The sequence below is a fragment of the Hesperophylax consimilis genome, chromosome 4 (genome assembly GCF_061612785.1).
Source record: "Hesperophylax consimilis isolate HC1 chromosome 4, BYU_Hcon_1.0, whole genome shotgun sequence".
Taxonomy (NCBI): Eukaryota; Metazoa; Arthropoda; class Insecta; order Trichoptera; family Limnephilidae; genus Hesperophylax; species Hesperophylax consimilis.
In genome coordinates, this window is record NC_142839.1 from 20,467,793 (window position 1) to 20,489,102 (window position 21,310).

At 33.9% G+C, this 21,310-nt stretch overlaps 2 protein-coding genes across 3 annotated transcripts in view; both read right to left on the reverse strand.

Annotated features, from left to right (window-relative positions):
- Positions 1 to 3,463: 3,463 nt before the first annotated feature.
- Positions 3,464 to 11,578, reverse strand: LOC149424342 (betaine-homocysteine S-methyltransferase-like). Of its 2 annotated transcripts, XM_089651467.1 has the most exons (7): positions 11,422 to 11,578; positions 11,175 to 11,333; positions 10,587 to 10,742; positions 9,909 to 10,009; positions 9,296 to 9,457; positions 4,355 to 4,569; positions 3,465 to 3,784 (listed from the first exon to the last, which is right to left on the reverse strand). In XM_089651467.1, exons 2-7 carry the CDS (start codon positions 11,326 to 11,328, stop codon positions 3,634 to 3,636), a joined length of 939 nt encoding a protein of 312 aa, XP_089507593.1. In that variant the 5' UTR covers positions 11,329 to 11,333; positions 11,422 to 11,578; the 3' UTR covers positions 3,465 to 3,633. The 2 variants fall into 2 exon arrangements, with proteins under 2 accessions (XP_089507594.1, XP_089507593.1); XM_089651468.1 differs by having other exon boundaries at positions 3,464 to 3,784; positions 11,175 to 11,578.
- Positions 11,579 to 13,616: 2,038 nt separating this feature from the next.
- Positions 13,617 to 21,310, reverse strand: part of LOC149424343 (betaine-homocysteine S-methyltransferase-like) — a 60,904-nt gene continuing 53,210 nt past the window's right edge. Inside the window, exons 6-7 of the mRNA XM_089651469.1 lie at positions 19,535 to 19,749; positions 13,617 to 14,523 (exon numbers count right to left, since the gene is read on the reverse strand). Coding sequence (XP_089507595.1) covers positions 14,349 to 14,523; positions 19,535 to 19,749 — 390 coding nt within the window. The 3' untranslated portion in view covers positions 13,617 to 14,348. The remainder of the gene's footprint in view (positions 14,524 to 19,534; positions 19,750 to 21,310) is intronic.

The following is a 21,310-nucleotide window of genomic DNA, read 5'->3' on the forward strand; positions in this document are numbered from 1 at the left end:
AAGAATCAATGTTATTTATCACTTGAAAAACAATGTTATAAATAGGGAATTCGCCTAAAGTTTGCCTTATATGTCTATGAGAAATTTAAAGAAACAACAGTTATTTATTGTGTTCATCATTTATTATTATTTTTAGTAATAAGACATTTTTAAAGTCAGTAGTGCATTTCTGTACTACAATAGACTGATAACAAACTAAATATCTCAAAGCACAAAAACCATTACATTTTACAAGCACATTATAAACATGTACCTTGTCCCATTATTTTACAGAACTAAAACACTGTGATAATCTTCATACATAAAACTGAAATAGTTTTTAAATAACCGGGAAAGGCCTATTATGTAATTATTTTTCATTCCATGTCACAAACTGCACATTTTTATATTTCTTATGGCCAAAGTGTAATATTAGAGATAATTAGTAGTTAGACTGAAAGCAGTACTCATTTATTAAAAGCTGTAAAGGAAGGAGAATAGCAGCCCACAGTGGGGTTCTAATACCAACTCTGATGTATTTTTTGTTTTAATGGCAATACTGCACAATAGTCTCCACTGTTCCCAATCGTCTGGAGCCAATGAGACTGGCATCCCCGATCGGGGTATGTTGTGAGGCTGGAGGTAGTGGTGAGGGAAAGAGGAAGGTGGGGGAGTACCTGGCTATTCAGATCTGGTCACCAAACACTGAATGGTGGTCACCATGGCGATTCAGAGAGTATCTTCCACTCTGGAACGTGTCGCAAGTATACTATATAATGTTAAAATACAAATTCATGAAATAAAATTTACTTGCGCACATCGGGATTCGAACCCGCAACCTTCCGATTGCTAGTCGAGAGCCTTACCCTTCGAACACAGAGGTTGTCATGGTATGATAGTGAGGCAGGGAACTGGCAGACATATGTAGGTTGAAAGTAGAATGAATGGTGTAGAAATGAGAACCTGGAGGCATATGTGTGTAAAACCATTTATGACTGAACTATTAATGACGATATATAAAAGAATATAAGACAAAAATAAAAATAAAAACAATTAAAAGGTACGCTTGAATATTTTGTGGATGGATGAAAAAAGTGCCAAGAGATTATATGACACGCTAGAGGATGAAAGAAGTCAAGGATATATTTCGCGGAATGATCAAGTTGAAATAAGAGAAGAGTATGTTTGAGACAATATTGATGAAAAGAATGGCGTGTCAGGTCATGTTGTTGACGTTCCGTCCTCTCTGTCTATCCCTATGGAAATAGTGTATTGGTAAGTTTATTACTTAATGAAATTAGGAGGTTATTCAGTCACGAGAAATGTGTAATGCTGCATACACACTTGCGAGCTGAAGCGCGACTTCTATTATTTCGTTCCTTGCCCATGATTATTGGTTTTTCTCGCAAGTGTATAAGCAACGTAAGATATAACCGAGTGTTAAAGCCAAATTGTACATATTTAATGTTTACTGCATAATATTATATTATTATAAGCCAATAAAGTATTCCCCTTCAGGAATCGTAAAAATAGATTAAAATATTTTAAACCTTGTTTTTATTATACCGAAAGGACCAAATATTTTATGTATATTTTTATTGATTAAGACTGTTGAAACAAATTTTATGGATTTAAGTATACACCATTGTATTTTTATAATAAATGTATATTTTGCATTATGATTTTGGGTGTTTTTTTCATCAATCATAAGTAGGTTAACCCTTTTAGGAATAACTCATATGGTCTCACAGAAATCGTTGTCTTCCTTACTGTTGTGGTGAGAAATATGATCTAAACGGTGTTAGAAAGAGAAAACACCACGCTTTATATTAAAATCTAGAAGTTAACCACAGAACAATTATTAAAATGTGCATTTTTACGAAAGCAAAGGTACCAACCGCAATTAGAATTTATTTTTATGAAACTGTGAACTTATTTATATGAAATGACAAAAGGGGAGGTGATGATAACTTTTGCAATACATTTGTCTAATAAAGTAAGTGTGTTTTTATAGATATTTTTTGGTTATCGGTAATTAATTATTATTATTTTTTTTTTGTATATTAAAATTTGAATAGTTGAAAAAGTATATGTTTACTTCTAATAATAAAATGTGAGAGCGTATTTCATCACCTTTCAAAAACAGTTATTTGGATTTTATTGCAAAGCGAAAATTCTTCGACTGCCTGACAGTATATGGCCGGGGCCTGAGGAGTTAATATCAATCAATGAAGTTACATACCATAGACATCCAAATTAATAGACTTGCCGTAAGAAGAAATCTGGGTAACATTTCGACGAACTGGAGAAACCACGTCAACATATTTTTGGTAACAGGAGGGTTCAAGAATGCTTTGAATAAACTATGACATCAGTCATACATTGACCATCGAAGGACACAGATTGAAATAACCAGACCATGCCCAGAAAAGTAAAGTTTCCCAAAGTAAGACAAAGGTTTGCAGCGCTGTCCATTGTGGGACTTTTCTGCGCAGGATCTGAATGTAACACATTAGCGCCCGCGGATACCATATGAATATCATCTTGAAACATCTGGTGGGAGGTATGTTGTGACCAATCCCATCAGTGTACCAGACGTGTGTGCAGAAATCTGACTTAACGGGCAGTTCATTTTTGACACTAGTAAAGTGTGAACGAGAGTCAATTTCTCTTAAAGTTTTGTGTGCCTGAAAACGCGAACCTGAAATTTGCATATGCATATATTTTTTAGAATTATCTATTAACTCTTATACTTATAATGAGTTTAAATTTGAAAATAGATATTCTAATAAAATATTTACATTGTGGCATTACACAATATGGTCTCAAAGTGGCAGCATACCAAATGGTATCAGCCGGCGGAAATGTTAGCAAAAAATATTTGCTTTGTAAATGTAACATTTTTACCCTATATTTTCACTATCTGAAGTATTAAGTCAAGATAAATTAAAACACCGATAATGACCAGATATATTTGTCAAAAACCACCTGACTCAAATATTCTCTCGTACAAGGATTCTTTTGATGAAGACTGTGCGGATGAAGTCGAAAGAGGTTGATTGAAAAAAACAAACTGAGAACGTAATTCTAACTAAAATTCATGGAAATTTTCCTACCACCGTTAAAACGGTTTTGTCATAAAGATAAACTCTATTTTCAGGCGTAGCTTCTAGATCGTATTGCTCAATACAATGAAAATATGGGTGGAACTGATGAAGGAAGACTAACGGACAAAAGTGTCCCAAATTGTCGAATTAACATCTCCAATAAGAAATGATATGGGTAAATTATGCATGGATACTGAATGCTTGCACACGATTCGTGGTTTTTGTGCAGGAAAAATCATAATTTTCTCTGAAATTTCAGAGAAAAACAAAACTATATATTCATATTACGTATGTACAGGCGCAAACAAATAATTCATCTTAAGATTTTAAAGCATAACTTGCAAAAAATGCATTTTAATAAAATTAATGCCATCTATGAACGCGAAGATTATAACGTACGTTATGTTTAACCTTAATTTGATTGTCTATGGTGTGTACATATTATGAAAAATTTTATCCAGAAAAAAAAAAGTTAAATTCAAAACCCACGATAACCTTTATATCAACCAAAAATATATTAAACATTATATTATCGGCAAATAAACATTCAGTGATTTTTTTGCCATTCTACAACTTTTTCCTTGATTTGGGTCACATCCTTTGCATAAGTCCTGCAACAGCTTCCTATGTATCTGACTCCCAGATTTAGCCAATCTTCAACAAATGTTTCCAAAGGTTCGGAACCCTGGCCTATCCAACTGCAATCAAAACAGAAACAATAATATTATCATTACCCATAGAGAAAACCTCGGCACAGGTTCTCCTAGTGAGGTGTTCAAAGAACATTTATTTATTTATTGATACATTACTCTACAGTTCTTTACATTTCAATTCAGCAACGTTGGCCTCACTGGGTTGTTCACCCGTGCTGAGGCCCCCATTTTAAAATATGCGAATTTATATATTTAAACAAAAAACAACATTAAAATAAAGATAAATTTACATCAAAAATAAAGATTAGAAATCAAAATCCAATTCTCAACATTACTACCTAAGTTTCAATCATGTATATACAGTTGTATATCACATTTCGTTCTACCATGATTTATATATGGAACATCTATCTGTATTACTTGCACCCAACATCAATATGTATACCTATAAACTGTATGTTTAAGTGAATAGATAAATAAATAAATAAAAAGAGATATTGAAAATTGTGAAGATTCAATGACTCATCTCATATATTCTAATTTATTGGTGCATTGTGGTTTTGAACGTAGAAGAAATATCTAAAATGACTTGTTTATAAATTTTATAATAATTACCCGTCTTGTTCCACTACATATTTCTCGCCGCTATTTGGATACACAACGAGTGGAATCTCCTTATCTTTATTGCGGTTTATGCCATCAAACAAGTTGTGCACATAAGCTGGGTTCAAACAATTCACTCCCACTGCTAATATTTGCTTTGGATTTAAATTATAACAGTGAATAGCGACATCTTGGAACTTTTCTCCATGGACCAGAGACATATCATCCTGAAATGTTGTGTAATAAGAGATAATGTAAACAGCAACGCTACGTATTCATACACGAGCTGAACCACGAATTGTGGGAAAGGAATGAGCCAACCACAAACGTCGCGAAATGCCGCTTGCGGTTGCTTCATTCCTTTCTCATAATACGTTTAATGGTACGGCTTGACCATCAGCTCGCAAATGTATACGCAGCATAACATTAAAATGTGTCACATGCGCCCTTTCGACTATAATAATGATTATTGGATAAATCCTACAGCACCGTTTTTGTGAAAAATCACCTTAAGGGTACTACAAATATTAATAATCAGTCTACACCGGTCGTTGGCCGAGTTGACATCGAGTTTGGGTCCCACCCAGGCGTAGTGTGTTCAATTCCTTGGCTGGCTAAGTCCTCCATCACAACACAAGCAACATTTTCAGCTTACTGTGGTGGTAGTAGGAGATTTTCAAATATTGTCAGGTTATTCGTAACCCGGGAATGTTTGTCTTTCTTTTTAAAAAAAAATATATATATTATTACCCGGCAAGAATATTCAATACATAAAAATAAAATTTTGTCAAGGCCAACATGAAGACAATACCATACTTGATAAAGTGACATCTTGATTTTTGTGTTTAACAAACCCAGAAGAAGTAATATTCAAAGGCAAAATGAATGTATAAGGTCGACACTGCAATAGGGAATTTGAGTCCATTTAAAAAAATATATTTTATTAAAATCCACATTCACAGTATTTTTTTTCTTTAAAGTTCATTTTCATGGTTAAAATAATGTTAATGTCAAATGTAAATTTTCATGATTAAAATAATTACTTCTCCAAGCTTGAATATTTTGTAGTCCGCCAAAACAATCGCAATCCGAGCGGTAAGAAGCGGGAGGGTGCGTGACATCATCAGTGAGCTGAACGTCCTGTGGTTAGTGCATTTCGTATGGAGATTTTTAAAATTCTTTAGTAAGGAATTCCAGTGCATTTTTTTCAATGTTTACTGTCTAACTAAATTAAGGGTATTTTTTTTTTTTAAATTCCAAAATTTCATACTGAAATTAATTGTTAACGTTAGAATTTGTGATTCTCGTCCAAAACACAGTATCATCGATGTACTTAGCAAGCTCACGCCGCGGCTGTATGGCGGGCTCTCGCCAGCGGTTATGGTCATTGCTTTTACGTAAATTTGAAATGAGTTCCTTCTTGCTCATTTTTACAAAAACGTTAAATTGGCATGTAGGTGATTTTAGTCGCAGTCGAGCTAGTTTTTCAAGTTGCATTATATTATTCAATTTCACCGCTTTGAATTTAACAAAACTTTCTAAAATACCAGGATACTATGATGTAATTTAAAAAAACAATCGATAAAACTAAAAAGACAAACACAAATCATCTCAAAAACTTATATCAACATACCTAACTACACAATTCAGAACTGTATAGCGACCTCTCCCTCTTATTATCAAAGTATGCATGTAACAGAAAGAGACATTTAATTATTACATTGTACAAACTTAACGCGGAGTATATTTGACATCAGATTTCGTACGACCAATCATGGAGTGTATACACATTAGAGCTTTTAAATCATTTTTCAAGAATGATATATTAATTCTGAGAGTAAAGATATTTAAGTATATTTAGAATCGGTGTTTTTTGATCTACATGAATGTATGTATTTGTTAAAAGTCTAAATATTTTTTACTCAAGTTCCTTATTGCAGTGTTTTGTGACGTGCGTGGACACAATTCTTCACACAGCAATTGCAGGGCTCTGGCTCCTTAGGGTTAACTATTGATAATTTCAACAACTATAGTTAACAAATTGCATCTACCATATCAATTAAACTGTATGCGCAAATTCTGCTTTATATTTCTCTCTCTCAGATCAATCCTGAACGTTCAAACAATGAGATGCATATATTTTGCACTTTTCCAATCAATAGCTACATACGGTATCGTAGGATGGGGAGGCTGTGCAGCCTCAATTATTTATCCCATGATCTTAATTCAAAAACTGCTACTAAGGATTATATTAAAATTTCACCCCTCTCACCCTTCAGACCCACTTTTTAAAAAATTCGCAATCCTAGACATTAGACAATTATACGTTAATACAATTCTCATACATATAAGGAAAAATGATTTAACACTCAAAACTCAACAAAATATTTGCACCCGCTATTCATCACACCAAAAATGTAAAATTCCTCCAACAAAAACAGCCTTCGCCCAACGACAGTTCTCTTATATAGCGCCTAAAATGTTCAACTTACTGAGTATTGATATTAAGACATCGAAAACTGATGATCTTTATGCCATTAGTGTACAGAACTGGTTATTTGCTCAGGGAAGGAAATATTATAAAGAATGCCTTACATCTTAAAACTTTTCTTATTTTTTCATATTTCTCGAGTAAAAATTTTATCTCTAAATTAACTTTCAATAAAAACTTTATATTATTCTGATGCGACTATGCTTATTTTTATTTCTATTATCCCTAACATTATCTATTATTTTTATTTGTATCCTACCTTATTTTTCTTTTTACAAGATTCACCTACTTCAACTCCTTTCCTGTATGTAATCATCTACCTAATATTATATATTCAGAATTGGTTATTTATGAAGGGAAGGAACTATTTCAAAGAATGCCTGAAATCATTAAATTAAGTTCATTTGCTTTATTATTCTTTTTTTTCATTTAAATTCTGTTTGAAATAATTATTTTCATCTCTTTCTTATTTTCAGTTAAAGTATTACCTATTTTACAAATACATTGCATTTCACAAAATAATATATTAGCAAATGAATCATGTATTACATTTATATAATTATACACAAATTTCTAACAAATTGACTACCATAATACGGACACGTGTCTAGTGTGGTAGTCGAAAAGCATGTAAAAAACTGTATTCAAATATATTAATAAAAAATAAAAAATGCGTTTGATGGGGGGATTCTGATTAAAAATGAACATGTTTTTTTATCATTAAAATTGATTACATACATAATTCAAATAGAATACTACGCTTCTCTTTTAAGCAATGCTTGTGTAGAGAAGCGGATATTATTTATAATACGTACACGCAGATGTTGCATTACCGCCAATCTCAGAGGTACTCTATCAATTTTTAACTGTAACCCAACAAAGCAAATTATTATCACTTAAAGTCTTTATGTAAATTGTTAACTCAGATTTTAATTAAAGATAGTGTAGGGTCAAATTGGTATTAAATTATTTCTTGTAAAATCACAATTTTAACTAACTAATCATCACGGGTAGAGATGACGGACCGCTAAACAAATCAGTCTTGGAACGCAATAGCCTTTAATCACATTCATACATCGTCTCATACATACTCTTCTATTATTCTGACTATTGACATAGCCCGACTCAAGTTCCTGGTTCAATTGACCACGCAATGCCTTCCTCGGGCGTCCCCAACATCTTCTATCATTCACATTCGCGTCATATATTCTCCTTACGCTTCTTTCTTCGTTCTTTTGCTGTACATGCCCAACCCATCTTAGCGTCCCTTTTTTTTAATCTCTGTATCATACGTATTCAGACCTCCAGAATATTTCAAGAGAATTCATATTTACGCCAAAATCACAAAAACACTTCAACCCCGAAACCGCTCGATACCGTGTCGCCGACACATTTGGAAAACTTTACATCAAAATAACTCAATCAAATGATGTATTATATGTGATTAATCAAGATAATTACATAGGAATATAATAGCAGAACCTGAAAAACATCTGAAAATAATCATCCAGCACCTCCCTCGGACACACCAACCCACGAAGTGACCACGGCTAGGAAGGCTACTCAGTATTTACGTAGGACCCCCTCCACTACTCCCCGGATGGAATTCCATGATGGCCGCCGTCTCCAACCAATCACAGCCCGGCATATCACCTTGACTTTCTTATCAAACACTGATAACAGATTCAAATGTGATTAATTGTGATATCATCAGACTGGATTTACGGGAAAAAGATGCAAGATATAACTACGAAATAAATATCAACATCAAGAAATGATTATATACTAATATATTTGCATGAATAATTATATCTAACTATATTTGTTACCCTTTGGGAAATGTTCAAACCAAAGATATTTAACTTCAAACCCAATATGAAAACTTGTATAATTATTTATAAAATAAATAAACGGGACTGCGGGAGATGGTTTTGGTAGATTGAACTGACTTGGTGAAAGGTATCATATTAAAATATAACTTTCCTCTCAACAAGATAATTGCAGAGAGGAAAAATACCTAACCACTTTACTCCTCACGAAAGAGGATAGAACACCTCCGAGAGGGTTCGATTTGAAAACGTTCTATAAATAGAGAACCGAATTCCATACAAAGTCAGTTCAACAGCTACCTCTGAGAGGGAATCCTCTCTCCTGAAAAACCATCCCCAAGTCTCCAAAGTCTCAAGAAATATTTTCAAGTGTTTTATTCAGTAGTAAATTCAGTTTTTGCCAGTAATAAATTCTTTTCGTCAGCTCAGATCTGGAAATAAATTCCTCTCTGATCGTGGCTTTAAACTCCACCACAAAACCTCTACAACATCTACCAAGACTGAAAACGCTGACAAGTGTACCCAGCCACCTTCGTATCTACAGTTATTGTACGGACAGTATATTGTCTCGTACAATCTCGTTTAACATAATACATGATTCTGAGCAGTATACCAGTCTGCATAAATACTTACTTTACAGCTGAACGAGAGCCAGGCTTTCACGTTAGGATAATCTTCCAGAAGCGATATCAAGGCCTCTGCTTCAATTTGGCAAGGAATCGTCTCAAATGCAAAAATTTCAATGCCAGCTTTTACCATTTCCTCAATGCGTGTCTTGTGCCAATCTTTTAACTCCTATAAACACAATTATTCAATTACCAACAAGCTTACTAAACACAATCATGAGACAATAAGTAATAAATAATGATAAAAAAATGCATACAATGAAATGTTTTATAATCAAGAAAACAACTTAATTGTCTAGATATTTATAATCCAGATAGTATAATACAGGTTGTATGTTATAAGATAACTTATGTTTTGGGTTGAGCTATTTGACTGAATTTGATGAGCAAAACATTGTTCTAGAAATGATGTGTAAAAAGTATACAAATTGTAAAACAAGAAAAGCATTCTTGTGAGATTCCAGTTATAATATTATTAGTTTTGTAGTGGGCTGTACTTTAGTTTAGGATCTCTACAAGGAATTTAATAATAATTTGTGCTGAAGAAGGCTATTATGTAGCTATGCATTATTCATAATAATAAACATGTAAAAACATATATAATTGGATTATAAAATCACCTTTTTAGATATCTTATCTGCATAATTTCCAGTATACTCTGACCCATCATGCAACGCTGCTCCATATGGACCAACGGACCCAACGATTTGTGGACGTGCATCTAGTTATGGTTAATTGTTTACAGAAAAGTTAACATTCAATAATACTATAATAAACACCTCGTATCGCGCAACTTTGGGGGGTGATTGTTCATGAAAAAATAAATTTCGTATTTTCGTGCGTTTTAAAATCATTTGTATAACCACATCTTTACTATTTCTATACGCTCGGTCGGCTTTTCTATTGTTCTGTTGAAAATAAATTACATTGATTTTGAATTTACAATTTACAATCACGATAATAATTGGAACATTTATTTTTTTAAATAAGTTTATTTTTTTTATAATATTATATTTTACATGCTTCAAAGTGAATAAGGGCTGTTACTAGGCATATATACCTAACGCCTCTCAGATGTTAACCGAACACATGCAATACGATTCGCAAAAGTAAAGCTACGAATACAATTTTTATTACAATATGTATAATTTTTTGGTAATTAGAATTGCTTCGTTTAAAAAACATTATGTGTTAGAATTTTTTACTTAGATTATCATGAATGATCACCACGAAAGTTTCACGGTAAAAGCGGGGAACACGGTGTATAATAAGAAAACAATGAAATACTTTGTTCTTACCCGGAAACTCTTCGCGATACAACCTAACAGCTTCAGCTGCCAGTTCAACTGATTTTCTTATGAGAGCCAAAGCTTCCTCTTCTGTCACATTCATATATTTCACAAAACCAGTGACGGATGCCTGATATGTGCTTGTTTCAATGTAGTCTGAACCACCTATAATCACAAGGTTAAATAAAATTATTGGAAGAACATCACCATTTTTGTAAGCAGTAAATATAACGATAAAAAGGTAAACTTGTCGAATTCCACCACACGCTTAATGCGCAATTTTTTTTATAAATAGCACTTGGTTTCAACTTTTATGTCGGGGAGATGGTAAAAGATAAATTAAAGTTCTATTTTTTCTCAATCACAGTTTAGTTTGAAGGTTAGGAAATACGCATGTAGTAACATGAAAAATCCATTTTGTGCATGCTTACTTAAACCTCTGACTTAAATAGCTGTTTCCGCTAGTAATTAAGCTGAGTCAAGTGTCGTTTTTTAAAGAACCTTTGCGTTAGGCAGAATTCTAAAACTTTACTAAGATTCATTCATGCTATGTTAACCGTGTAATGTGTTTTATGATGTGGATAGTATGAAACTTACCCCTCAAAAAGTCCAGATGAGTTTGTACTATAGCTTCGGGATTCGTTGATAGGAATCTGGCAGTCCAGAGAGGATCTCCGTCTACTCTTTCAGATACATGGACAGTCAATTGAGTAGAGAATCCAGCATCCAGTATTTTAATATCAGGACTCATTGTCACTTTAAAAATCAATAGGTATTCGATAAAAAAACGATTGACTTATTTTTTAAGAAACGTACTTACAAATCAGCTTTAGAGGTTACTCACACTGAACAATATCTAATAAGTAGAACAAAAACAGTAACAGTTTAATCTGAATAAATTTGAAGACACCAAAGGTTATCAGCACCCAGTTCTAGAAAAATAATTTTCTAGTTATCGCAGTTTTCACGAGGAAGTTTCACTGAGCACAATTGTCGAATGTTCAAATTACGCTCCCGCCATAGAAAATAATATATAATGTACGTAATGTCAAAGTCAAAACAATAGGGATGTGCGTACATAATCGGTATTCAATAAGGAAACAACTTTATTCGATTGATTCAGTACATAATCGAAACATTTAAAATTCATCAGGATTCATTGTAATTTTTGGCGTTTCCGGAAGGGAGAAGGCAATTATTAAAATATTTCGGTTATCAAAAGCTTTTATATTAGCACCGATACCCGTAACTAAAAAATAGTTATTCCTGATAATAATATATTATCGCAATCGAAGCCTACTTTTTTTATAAAGCTTACGAAGGGACAATGAAGTAGTTAGAATAAACTAGAAATGTTTACATGCGAGCTTTACCCGACGTTGTGGGAGTTATGAACAGGGTCGTCTTAAGCCATGAAGGGGCCAGTGGGAATGTTTGGAAGCCCCGTTTGAACCCGTCAACCTACAGAAAAACAACAAATCTCATTTTTTCGATAATTTTACTCAAGCGGTTCGTGCAAGACAGTGACGTGCCACCTAATCGTAATTTGGAGATATTATAAATACCACAATTATCATTTTGAATTTAAAAAAAATAAAACTTTAACATTCCTCAATAAATTTGGAACCTGTGGAACTATGGCATCCCCAACTGGAGTAAGTGACGAGAGCGAAGGGAATGGAAAATTATTTACAACGCTCACGAAGAAACGGAAGAGCGCCTCAGGCAATTTTTTTGTCCGTAGTATCCCCAATTGGGGTAGATTAGGTATGTGGTGTGGGTGAAGGGAATGGAATATGAATCGTTGTATTCAGAAAGGCTCAGAAGAAGCGCCGCAGGCAAAAAAATCTTGGTCGAAGGGAAAACCAACAAATGCTTTGGATTTCTATTTTTCGGAGATTCAGGATCCCTACAATACTTTGACGAAACCCTTAGTATAAGTATTTTGTAAATGGAAATATTTTAGAATTGTTTGAAACGGAAACCTTTAAAACATATTAGCTTAAACGGATAGTAGCCGAGTGGAAAAATGCGTCGGATTCCCACCCAAGCGTTACGAGTTCATACAACTTCTAGCTAGGTACTCCATCGTTGCACAAGCAATATTTTCAGCTTACATAAAGTAATGAAATATTTTTATTTAGATTTCTGTGTCTTCAATGTGCATCATTTTGGCACTTAGCCTAGGCCCCCTACGGCGTTGGGGCCACATGGAACATTTTATGTATTATTTTCCGAGTTTTGCATCCTCAATGTTCCTATCGGGGCCTCCTGTGTGGAGTTAATGTTAACACATAAAATAAAAATCGTTTCCTGGCCGGGGCCCTTGCTCGAAGGTTGAAACCCTACGCCGGGGCCTTTCAGAACCAGGTGGAAGTCTGGCCCTGACTGAGATAAAGCATTACGTCTGTATCTGCCTCTCGTGGCTTACATTTTGCAGCTGCAGAAACTACATTGTGATCAAAACAAATTAAACCCATTAAATAATGATAATTTAATTGTTTTGATATTAATAATGATTGGCTCTGGAATTCCTTATTATGTACAGCTTCCCGTGTAGGTACTATTGATCACGTAGGTGCCTACATATTTCCAAGCAAGTAGGTAAGCTATTTTAGCAAAGACGCCAACCAATTTTCTTCTGATGAAAATCATAGAATGTTAGTCAAGATGGCGTTATTGTATACATATTTATATCTCTAATAAAAAAAACACAAATTTCGGTCGTCTGTGCTTCCCGCGTAACTCTGGTTTAATGAACTCAAGTGATCTTTGAATTTAAGTATCATAATTTTCTAAAGTGGAACCAATTGTGTGAACAATTCAGACAAGCAACAAAGTATTTACCTTTAATACGATATTTTAAAAGAAAATTGTGTCAAGTTGGAACTATTTTATAAAGATTTCATAATATCCCTATTCTGTATTTTTCACGGGCCAGCGCTAGTTATATTGTAAAATCCTATAGGCTTATATTTTTACTTACCTAATCAATTCGAAGAAAGAAAACAAAACCACAAACGAGTTTCAAATTTTTTTATTGACAAATTAAAATAACATTTCCATAAAATATAACATTGATCTGGGATTTATAAAAAAATATATCGTTTTGTTTATAAAAAAAACCACACTTTAATATTTTTTACACTTCTATGAAGGCATTGACAACATTATTATTTTCGTCTATATATAAGCTGTCAGTCAGTCGAACTCGATAAGAGTGAATATTAAATATACGATCGTAGATGCATCGGCATTATTAATTTTTCAAAACACATTTTAATTTTACGACTAGCAGGGTACGGTAGGGTAAGGTAAAAACATACAAAATAAACATTAGGTACCAACTTATAAATAATTCTTTATAAATAAATACAAAGTGACTTGATTGAGCTTTGATCTAGTAGACCTCATTATTTATTTTAGTCATAACATAATATTTTTACTAGTGATATAAAAATACATTAAGTAGTAAATATTATCTGACTCTGGAATTAAATTATTATACGAATTTCTTCATGAGAAAACATTATTGTCTTCCTTTTAAAAAATGGTAACGTTGAAAAGAGTTTGTTTTTTTACTCTAATATTTTATGGCTTAATAATAACAATAGTTGTTGTATATTTGGATATCTCTTCATCAACATGTACATTGTACGTTTCTCAATATAAAATTTAACAGCTTAATTAAGAAATTTGAGCATTCCGGAATTCCATAATATGCAAGGATTCAAATCTAAATGGAATGCACTTTTAATGTAATGAGATCATTTAGGGTTCAGTCGAGTGGGAGTATCGCTTGTTCAACCACCTGAAGACTTGGTTTCGGATCCTGGACACGTCTGCGGCGTAGGTCCTACAACAGCCTCCTATGTAGGTCACTCCGAGGTCCAGCCACTCGTGGATGAAGGCCTCAACGGGCTCTGCCTTGTCGCGATCTATCCATCTGGGAAATACGATGTAAAGTTAGTTGTAATTCGGTACCTACGTGTGTGTCGCAAAGTGCGATCATACTAAAATTATAAATATCTGGAAATCAAATAGTTGAGAACGATGTAGATTGGTTCGCTGGTTAAAAAAAAAGGTATTTGGGTACAAGGGCTTACATAAGGGAGGGGTGTTATGGAGTTCAATCAAATACTCTTAGATCACAAGGCCGGGACATTCATTCAAAGCAGCCTTCTAACTTGTATAAGATTTTACAAAAAAATTCGTTTTAATTTTTTTCTTGTATTCTCATTTTTAAAACATTTAAAAATGTTTTAGTTAATTTATAAAAACATATTTTTGGAGGTTCTCATACAACGAAGTTAGGTTAGGATGCCGATTTAATTCAGTGTCCCTGCCTTGTGATTTAGGTTTCGGTTCAGCCGGTTCGGTTTCTATTATTTAACAGCGTAAAAATATACATACAATACATAAAATCCATTAAAATGTATGAAAGAAAACCAAGCCGCACAACTCACGCGGCTAGGAGGCGCTAGTGTAACATACTGCCATTGAAATGTACGGGAAATGTCAGAAATTAGAGATATTTATAACTATCGTAAGTATTTGGTAAGAGTGGAACTCCGTGTTCCTTTTTCAGATAATATTACGATGTGCGATTTTTAACAAAAAGATTGGTATTATTGATTTAGATTTCTTTTCTGAGCCAACACCAACAATAATGTATTTAAAGCATTGGCTGGAGATTACTCTTTCAATGTCGTGTTTTTTTCGTAAAATTGGAAAAAAGGGTCAGACCGCTGAGGTTACTACTGACAGGGGTAAGCCTTATATAAGTCAATATCAGGTAATTAGAGCTTGTCTGCGTAGGTACTGAATTCTCGACATAAGTTTAAAATTCCAAGCCGTTCAGAAGTAGGTTGGTACCTATCTAAGGTTCTTCTATTTTATATTTTATTATTAACTATTTTTATACCTGTTTTATGTAAAGCAAATTGATTAAAATACTGTTGTTTACTTGGTTTAAAAGCATTTCATAAGTTATTGTACAATCAACAATGAGTACCATAAAACAACAAAATTGAATTGACGCCATAAGAAATATAATATCTATTTATAATATTATTTATGTAGGTACTTCAATGTTATCAGTATTTTACTGTTAATATATAGAATATACAATTATAATCTCTGGCCTATGACTTTTGACAACTTATTTACTCATTGGTATGTAACAAAGCACTATGAAAAAAATAATTGTTAAATATAATAATGTTCCAATTAGCATTAAAAAATCGCCAGAAAAACAAATTTGCTGAAACAATATAATTCCGTATCCAAATAATGTTGCCCATTCTTAATTCCAATATTGGCTTCGAACTTCCTTCCCATCCTTAGAGCACGTGTTCCAAGTCCTAACAAATCAGTGCCCCCTGGTGTACAGGTCGCACCGGGACAGGGATGCTCCTGGCTGGAGTGGTACAATTGTATCGTATAATACCACAGACATAGGAATTAATAGACGAGAAGATAATGGCGAGGGGTAAAATCAACTGTTGAAGAACGAAGGGGGTGAAGCTGACTGTGATTCGTCAATAAATCAATCTGACAGTAAATAGGCATCTCGCATTATAATATCACCATTATCTTAAAAGTAAAATCTGCTTTTGAATGAATAGACATTTTTACATGGGAGCGCAAATTACTCGCCACGTTGTGAACAAATTTGCGAAGTCCAAATTCGGCAAAAAAATTCGGTTCTATTTTCAGAGTCGAATATTTCGTTTAAGTATTTAGTTAAGACACTTTTATAAATGTTCATAATTTACTTCCCAGCAACCAACCAGCTTTGTGTTTCGCGTCCAGACGTTTCTCGATGTGATAGTATATGTTTCTAAAACTGATCTATATTATACGATGTGAATATGCTTAAAATAAAGTAAAATAATGCTTATATATGGAATCTAATACGACAATTGGGTTTATTCTCTTTACTAAATCTATTTTTACAAGTTTTCATAGTACAAGTCAACATTTTGCCGTGTTATTTCGTAAAATGAACCGATGATGCCTCACGTTTTCAAATTTCACTTGAGGCCATACGCGAGCACAGCCGGCTCCAATGGAACCGGTATGGGGAGTGGGGATAATACGCTTTTAATCACTTAGGGCAGGTCTACTAATATTCATATGTCTATGTATAATACAGTATAATTAGCTTCGAAAACTCGTTAGAATAACAAATTTGCTGATAAAATATAATTTCATGACTAAATAATGTATCAATATAATAATAATAATCGTTTAATTTTTCAGTTCATTATTTCATATTTTAATTGACCTTTAAAAATGACTGCGTGTTAGTCTGATAAAAATATGTCAATAATTTCATTAGGCATTCATCATGTCAATGTTTACGAGATTGATTGAAATACAATAGATTTTTTATTTTATTATTTGGTATTAATTTAAATGACGAATGCCTGAGTCAGACGGTTTAACCATGTCAAGCTGTATGTACCCCTACGACTTTTAGTGAACAACAAACACCCCCACGAGAGGTATTTGTTGTCCAATAAATGGTTCCCACGGCGGCGGTATCTATACCCGCCTCGAAATGGTGTAATGCAATTGAAATTATTCAACGCAAAAATGTCCAGTTATATAAGTAATATCTAATAACAATAGTTTATAACTAACTAACCGTATACTAACGGTTAGAGAGAGAGAGACGATGAACTGTCATACAACTCCATTCACATTCTTACTTCGTCTCATACGCAGAGCCGGCCCTATTCGAGCGCAATTGGAGCAGTCTGCTTCGGGCGCCGAATTGCCAAGGCGCCAAGGCGCCAAGGCGCCAAGGCTCAGATAATATGTAATACCTAACTGTCCTATCGGGTTGAGATTATTTATCGTAAAGACGGCGCTACACAAAAATACAAATTATCCGAATATCATTGTTTGCAGTTATCAGTCAGTGGTTGAGTGGGCATAGCGCTTGGGTCTCACCCGAGCGTCGCGTGTTCGATTCCTCGGCTGGCTAAGTCCTCCATCACAACACAAGCAACATTTTCGGCTTTCTGTGGTGGTAGTAGGAGATTTTCAAACATTGTTGGGTTATTCTTAACCTGGGAATGTTTGTCTTTCTTTAAAAAAAAAAAATCACCTATCTAGGCGTCTACTGTATTTGACAAAGGGCGCCAAAATTTAACTAACGCCAGGTGCCGTTTGGTTCAGTGCCGGCCCTGCTCATACGTATAGTCTTCTGATATTCTCGAGAATGCGCTTCACTTAGTAGTAAAATGTCCTCTTAGGGCAGTGGTCGGCAAACTTATTGGCCAAAGAGCCAAATATATACATTACAACGGTTCAAAAAAATCTGAGAGCCAAATCTGTTTTTTTTTAATTTAGTAAACCTTTATTATAACTTTAGACCTTCAGTAAATTACGGGTACACTAAGTAAAACTTGATTTCACACTTGATAAAGATTTATTTGTTGACAAAACAATAATATGAAAGTAAGGTATCTATAAATTTAAATCATGACAATTACTAACCAACACTTAATGCGAACAACGTCCTTGTATCTCCTTGGAAAGTTTCAGTAAGTCATGTTTGTATGTAGTTGTTTTTAATTTTAGGCACGATTCCAGGTTCTCATCAATAAAACGACTTCTCAGTTTACTTTTGATAAAGTTCATGTTTGAAAAATATTGTTCGCGCGAATATGTAGAACCAAAAAGGGAAAGAACAGCAAACGCGAGTTTTTTCAGCTGATAATAAGAGTCAGGAATACTATTCCAGACGTTGAAAATGATCATGGTTTCTCCAGGTCCTTCTCCTTCTTCAGGTCTTTCAAAGCAGACCACTTGTGTTGTGAACTAAGATCACATTTTTTCTTCTCCAATATTTCCAAATCAATACAAAGACGTTGAAATTTAGAGCTCCATGTCTCCTTTTGTCAATGCAAAAAGGAGAAAATGTCAACTCAGTTATCGTAGCATTAAGAGGATTTTTGACGAATGCTAAGGTCGATCCGCTGTTTTTAAACTCCTGAAACCAGCTGATACTTGCTGCCCGTGGATATTTGCGCCAGAGCCGCACTCAAGGAGCCAAAAGCCGCATGCGGCTCCGGAGCCGCACTTTTCCGACCACTGTCCTAGGGCATCTCTACGATTTAAAAAGTGCCACAATCACAGACATATGAATATATAGACTAGAAATTAAAGGCGAGGGGTAAAATCAACTGTTGAAGAACGAAGGGGGTAAAGCTGACTGTGATTCGTCAATAAATCAATCTGACAGTATATAGGCATCTCGCATTATAATATCACCATTTAGTTCTTAAAAGTAAAATCTGCTTTTGAATGAATAGACATTTTTACATGGGAGCGCAAATTACTCGCCACGTTGTGAACAAATTTGCGAAGTCCAAATTCGGCAAAAAAATTCGGTTCTATTTTCAGAGTCGAATATTTCGTTTAAGTATTTAGTTAAGACACTTTTATAAATGTTCATAATTTACTTCCCAGTAACAACGATGCGCACACTTGAGAATCGCTACATTCGACCAATGTTGGCTCGATGTGATAGTATATGTTTCTACAACTGATTCATATATTATACGATGTGAATAAGCTTAAAATGATGCTTGCATATGGAATGTAATACGACAATTGGGTTTATTCTCTTTTTCACATCTATTTTTACAAGTTTTCATATCACAAGCCACTATTTTGCCGTGTTATTTCATAAAATGCCTCGACCATAGCTCGACGCTAGTTCGAACAAGAATGATGACGTCACATTCTCAAGATTCACGGGAAGCCATACGCGAGCCCAGACGGCTCCAATGGAACCGGTATGGGGAGTGGGGAATAATACGCTTTTAATCACTTAGGGCAGGTCTACTAATATTCATATGTCTATGGCCACAATCAAATATAAATGAAAAAGCGTCAATTATCAAAAAATCAGATATATCAAATAAAAAAATGTATTTTACCCAATCTGGGGGTTGTACTTTTCGCCACTGTTGGGGTAGACGATGAGGGGGATTCGGTTGTTCTCCCTACCCCTGTTGATGCCCGTAATCAGTCCCTTGACCAGGTTCGGGCTGAGGCAGTTCACCCCGATGGCCACCAGTTGAGAGGGGTTGGAGTCCCAACACTTTTTGGCGACTTTTTGGAATCTCTCGCCGTGGGCTATGCTATGCTCATCCTGGGAATATAACAAAAAATATGTATAAATAGTCATTTTACTTATGTCTTCTTTCTCTTTTCCTGTTCGTTTGGGGAGCCATCGCATCGAAAAGGCACCTTCAGGCGTCTCTGTCCTCCGCAACCGACTTACTACTTATTACCTACATCGAAATGAGATATTTTAGGGATTTTTATTTTATTTAGTTTTATTTAAGTACATAAAACAGGCATGGTGCCCAAAAATTTATATACATGGATGTTTAAATACATAATAATAACAAAAATAGTAACAAAAGGAAAATGTAAGTAATATTAATATTAATCTATTATAAACGAAATGAGTTTTAAAAACTCATTGGGAATAATACATTATTACTTTGTTATATTTTTGTAATGTATTATCTTGTAATAAAATAAAAAAATAATAATATGTAAGCTAAATATGCAAGTAAATAACAAATAAGAATGGGTAAAAGGTAAATACAAATATGTTCATAAATGATTTGTTATTGTCACACCTGTACTGGTGAGACACTGATTAGGTAGGTACAATGTTGCTTCTCTTTAAATAAAGGGCTTCATCACAATATCAGCTTAATATGATTAAAGGTAATACATTTTTTTTGAAGTATTTAAATTGGTCATTAAAAATGTCTATTTCATTATTAGAGCCATGTATAATATTATAATTTCTTAATGTTCGCGGTACAGGAGAAAAATATCCTGTATTTGTGTTGTAGGCTTTAATATAGAAAATGTCTTTCATCCTCCTTGTTGATTTTCTTGATGGTATATTGATGTTAATTTGGGATAAAATGTTTGGTGTATCAACTGATGCATGTATAATTTTGTGTAGGAGAAGTACGTCAGAAAGTTTACGTCTGACCGTCAGTGAGTGTAGTTTATAGTGCAAAATTCGGTCATTATATGTTCTAAATTGACCAGATAAACCTTCACGATAAGCAATTACATGGGTTAGTTTCCTTTGTATGGATTCAATCCTATAATTATGAATCTCATAATTGGGAGACCAAATTGTTGATGCGTATTCGAGAATACTTCGCACAATTGATTTATATAATGTTAAAGTTAATTCTGTACTTTTAAAACAATTCGTGATTCTTAGCGTTAATCCTAATACTTGTGATGCACTTTTTGAAATTGTATCTACATGTTTATTGAAGCTAAGTGACGAGTCAAATGTCACGCCTAAGTCTTTGATTGAAGTTGTGTTTTGTAAAGGGATATTGTTAATGTCATATGTGTTAGAGAATTTATTAATGTTCTTTGTGAATGAAATTACGGCACATTTGTTTTCATTAAAATATAAATCATTTAGTGTGCACCATTCATGAAGTGAATATAAGTCTTTTTGCAAATCGGTGCAGTCTTCTAATGATGTAATTTTTTTGTACAACTTAAGGTCATCGGCAAACAGGAGATATTTTGATGTTTTTATTCTTAAAATTATGTCGTTGATAAAGATTAAAAACAACAAAGGTCCAAGATGCGAGCCCTGCGGAATTCCCAATGTTACAGTAAAAATATCTGCGGAGTAGCCTCCTACAACCACTTGCAGT

Coding starts and splice junctions, on each gene's coding strand:
- LOC149424342 (XM_089651468.1), bottom strand. CDS start 11,328: ATGAGTCCTGATATTAAAATACTGGATGCTGGATTCTCTACTCAATTG. Junction 10,010..10,586: donor GTATCGCGAAGAGTTTCCGG/GTAAGAACAAAG, acceptor AACCATAACTAG/ATGCACGTCCACAAATCGTT. Junction 3,785..4,354: donor TATGTAGTGGAACAAGACGG/GTAATTATTATA, acceptor TTTTGATTGCAG/TTGGATAGGCCAGGGTTCCG.